The 2,509-nt window shown below is 42.4% G+C and overlaps 1 protein-coding gene across 1 annotated transcript; it reads left to right on the top strand.

Moving 5' to 3' along the window:
* The first annotated feature begins 1,281 nt into the window (after window positions 1-1,281).
* Window positions 1,282-1,968, top strand: LOC141834311 (WUSCHEL-related homeobox 3-like). Its single transcript, XM_074721685.1, has 2 exons — window positions 1,282-1,578; window positions 1,717-1,968. The coding sequence occupies exons 1-2, from the start codon at window positions 1,282-1,284 to the stop codon at window positions 1,966-1,968; spliced, it is 549 nt and encodes a 182-aa protein (XP_074577786.1).
* The last annotated feature ends 541 nt before the right edge of the window (window positions 1,969-2,509 follow it).

Raw genomic sequence — 2,509 nt, 5'->3', positions numbered from 1 at the left:
ATAATAATTCTCAATACAGATAGAGCCCCCCTCCCACACACGCACAGACACACACAGAGAGTATTGAATACTCTGTTTCAGCAATATTCAGTGGCTGGGGTAGTGGTTGCAATTCCTTCACAGGAAGGAAGGCTTTTGTGTGTAAAATATATATGTTATACACATTCTACAGGAAGGATTGCATGGTGCATGCACCTCTCTTTTCTACCCTACACCTTCTCGATCGTAGTGAACTAGTTAAGTTTGAGAAAAAGTAGCGAGTACGTGCTAGAGTGGCAGCTAGCTGCTGCTCGATCAGTAGAGTTTCTATTTGACTATTTCTATATACAACTCGAGAAAGCATAGGGTAAAGACATCTATCCTAGTACATATATTGTCTATGGTAGACTCGAACCTAATTCCACTTGAGGCCAATGATGTTTCAATAGCATGCATTAGAAATTGGCAGGAAGTGGGGAGTGGGGGCAGAGAACTTCCAGTCAAATAATAGCCATTTGTTCCATTCAGAAGCCTTTTTAGTGACTGAAAAAGACCCCTTTAATTTGTGCAGGTTCAGATCACACACACATATATATATATATCATAGCAATCTTATGTATGTTTGGACACATTGACTTGTTCGGTTGGATGGATTTTCTTTTGTTTGTTTAGTAGAATGATTGTGGCTAGCTAGATTGCGACAGAAATCACCTAGCTATTTCTATCCATATCTGTATATGCACAGATTTGGCTTTGTTTGTGCGAGTTTCCATAATAGAGCCAAACACAATGAACCCCGCCATCATCATCACATTCTAATTAACGTCCAATGAGAATGTTAGACATGTATGTTACTGGTTGCTCCGTGTCATTCCCTCCCATTAATATCACTGCGCACCCTCTCTCCTTCAACATAATGCACAGAAGGAGGACCTACAAGAAGTTAAAGTGAAGGAGATGAAAGAAAGAGAAAGAGAAACAGAAAGAGACAGAGAGAGAGAGAGAGAGAGAGAGAGAGAGAGAGAGAATAACTAATAGGAAGCATTCAACTCTTTCAATGAATGCCCGCCTGCAGTGTGACAGAATTCCCTTTCTTTTTCCTTCCTCATCACTATTGCATCAATCTCCAAAGTCTCCTCCCCAAATCCCTTTTGTCCCTTCTCTTCCTCCCTGCTTCCTCTGTGTTGCCCTATAGATAGCTAAGCTACCTAGCTCTATATAAACCTGAACCTGGAGAAAGCTCTGGAAGTCAAAAGGAAAGAGGGGGATCGGAAAAAACAAAGAGCAGTACTGGATCTTGAGATGCCTCAGACTCCTTCAACAAGGTGGTGCCCGACACCGGAGCAGCTGATGATTCTGGAGGAGATGTACAGGAGTGGGGTGAGAACCCCAAATGCCTCCCAAATACAACAGATAACTGCGCACCTCTCCCTCTACGGCAAGATTGAGGGCAAGAATGTGTTCTACTGGTTCCAGAATCATAAGGCCCGGGAGCGACAGAAGCTCCGCCGCCGACTCGGCCGGCAACCGCAGATGCTCCCACAGTCCGAAGGCTCTACTACCCCAGCGCTTCAAATTCACAATCAAACTAATTCCCAGGTTCTTAATTTCCACTCCGTGCTCCATTTCGTTCGCCTCAAACAAGACTCCACTCGCTGCAGATCACAATGCAATATTAGTTATTTCTCTTCGAGCCGGTGTCACTCTATCCAAATTTAATATAATTGCTACGTGCAGGGATGTTTCCAGGAGTTGACGCCACAAGGGATGAATCTGATGGGCAAGTTGGAGGCCGCACAGGGACACCTAGCAGAAGAAGGAGAAGAGCTGGCATATAATTATATGTCGGCCGGCAGCTGCTCGTCGGCCGGAATGCCGTGCTGCAAGCCGCCTCTCAAAACGCTGGATCTGTTCCCTACCAAGAGCACGGGCATGAAGGATGAGTGCAGCTCCTCCAAGTCCTCATCCTGCTCCACCTCCACCAACTAATTAAGAAGTGCTAGCTATAATTATATTACTTTGTTTACTCTAACTATTCTTCTCAGTTAATCGTGTCTTCTTGTACTTTGTTTCGCTTGTTCTACTCCACTCAACCTCTGCACCTTCGTCGTCTATTACTTGTATTAGTAAGACTGCTTGCCTTTGTCGATCGATCAGTGGAAGGGTTTACATTGTCATTGTCATTATGTAAACTTTTTTACGTTTACCAGCTGCTTAGTTTTTCCTTAGCTTGACCTTATGAACTTGGCTCTGCATGCTTGATTGGATTTTAAAGAAAAATATAATACAGAGAATTCACCAACTGTTAATATATCATAAACTTTTGACTGAAAATATTTTAGTCTCCTTAATTCAGACACGATTTTGATTGCTGTTAGCATTCTTAACATATATTATATATATAGACACGTACACATGCATAATATTATAATTAATTAAGGAGGTACTCTCACTCAAATACAAAACCATGCACTTTCATACAGAATTTTGAGGACTTTGAGTGGGAGAGAGATTATGAATTTTCTTATTT

This window comes from Curcuma longa, chromosome 9 (assembly GCF_044706935.1).
Source record: "Curcuma longa cultivar G26 ecotype Majalengka, Jawa Barat chromosome 9, ITB_CL_G26_1.1, whole genome shotgun sequence".
NCBI classification, from domain to species: Eukaryota; Viridiplantae; Streptophyta; class Magnoliopsida; order Zingiberales; family Zingiberaceae; genus Curcuma; species Curcuma longa.
Note: the sequence above shows the minus strand (reverse complement) of the source record. Positions and strands in the feature narration are given on the sequence as shown.

Excerpts from the sequence above, each read along its gene's own strand:
- LOC141834311 (XM_074721685.1), top strand. The coding sequence starts at position 1,282 with ATGCCTCAGACTCCTTCAACAAGGTGGTGCCCGACACCGGAGCAGCTG. Across the intron at positions 1,579-1,716 it reads ACAATCAAACTAATTCCCAG|GGATGTTTCCAGGAGTTGAC; the intron begins GTTCTTAATTTC and ends TGCTACGTGCAG.